Here is a 1,488-nt window from a genome sequence, read left to right as displayed (position 1 = left end):
GACCCTGATCTGAATCTTCTACACAAAGCTTTTCCTTCAACTTCTAGAAGCCTGCCTCCTGAACTACCTTATATTAAACTAAACACCCACATTTATTTTTATTCATCTATGTAAACATATATGTACACTATGAATAATTTGTCTCCCCTAAAACAACGTCAATTCCTTAAAAGCAAGGACTGTTTCGTTTCTTGTTTCTGTGTTGCCAGTGGCTGGCACACAGTAGGTGCTTAATAAATGCTTATTGGGGGACAGCTAGGTGGTACAGTGGATAGAGCACTGGCCCTGGAGTCAGGAGGACCTGAGTTCAAACCCAGCCTCAGGCACTTGACACTTACTAGCTGTGTGACCCTGGGCAAGTCACTTAACCCCATTGCCTAGCCAAAAAAAAATGCTCATTGATTAGTTGGTTGATTGAAACTTAAGGAATTGGTTGAATGAAACTTAATGAATTAAAACTGATACATCATCCATGAGAACATTGTTCAATTAGATGTTTTAAATTCTTTTTTCATCTCTTTCCCACATGCACTCCCCAATAGACCTATGGAAGAAGGAAATCATTCTAGAATCTCTGAGTTCATCCTCCTGGGCCTTTCAGACCAGCCAGAGCAGGAGAGGATTCTGTTCCTGGTATTCCTGCTTATGTACCTGATCACAGGGCTAGGGAACCTGCTCATCATACTGGCCATCAGAACTGACTCTCACCTCCACACTCCCATGTACTTCTTCCTTAGCAACTTGTCCCTGGTTGACATCTGCTTCACATCCACCACTGTACCCAAAATGCTGGCAAATCATGTATCTGGGAATAAGATGATTCCATACTCTGGGTGCCTGGCACAAGTGTTCTTCTTCATCTGGTTCGCAGGGATAGACAGTTTCCTCCTCACCTCCATGGCTTATGACCGCTATGTGGCTATCTGTGCCCCACTCCACTACAGCACAGTCATGACTCCGAGGGTCTGTGTCCTTCTGCTCACGGTATCCTGGTTCTCAGCCTTCATTAATGCCCTAACCCACGCCGTCTTGCTGACCCGACTCTCATTCTGTGGCCACAATGAAATTCCTCATTTCTTCTGTGACCTCAGTCCCTTGCTGAAGTTGGCCTGCTCAGACACCTTCATCAATGACCTGATGGTCTACACAGTGGGAGCACTGCCAATCATCACCCCATTCATTGGCATCCTGATCTCCTATACTCGCATTTTCATGGCTGTGCTGAGGATCCCATCTGCGGGTGGAAAGTGGAAAGTTTTCTCTACCTGCGGTTCCCACCTTGCCGTGGTCTCTCTGTTCTACGGAACACTTATTGGAGTGTACTTCAGCCCCACATCCACCCACACAGCCCAAGAGGACACAGCAGCAGCCGTGATGTACACTGTGGTCACTCCTATGCTGAACCCTTTCATCTACAGCCTAAGGAACAAGGACATGAAAGGAGCCCTGAGGATGCTCCTCACCAGGAAACCAGGCCTTGCTCTGTGA

General features: G+C 46.7%; 1 protein-coding gene across 1 annotated transcript; it reads left to right on the top strand.

Moving 5' to 3' along the window:
- Positions 1-543: 543 nt before the first annotated feature.
- LOC114030561 (olfactory receptor 1361-like) lies at positions 544-1,488 on the top strand. The gene has a single exon (XM_027845418.1). The coding sequence runs from the start codon at positions 547-549 to the stop codon at positions 1,486-1,488; it is 942 nt and encodes a 313-aa protein (XP_027701219.1). The 5' UTR covers positions 544-546.

The sequence above is a fragment of the Vombatus ursinus genome, unplaced genomic scaffold (assembly GCF_900497805.2).
Source record: "Vombatus ursinus unplaced genomic scaffold, bare-nosed wombat genome assembly UNPS02014961.1, whole genome shotgun sequence".
Lineage (NCBI taxonomy): Eukaryota > Metazoa > Chordata > Mammalia > Diprotodontia > Vombatidae > Vombatus > Vombatus ursinus.
The sequence above is the reverse complement of the archived record's forward strand: the minus strand, read 5'-3'. Positions and strand labels throughout refer to the sequence as shown.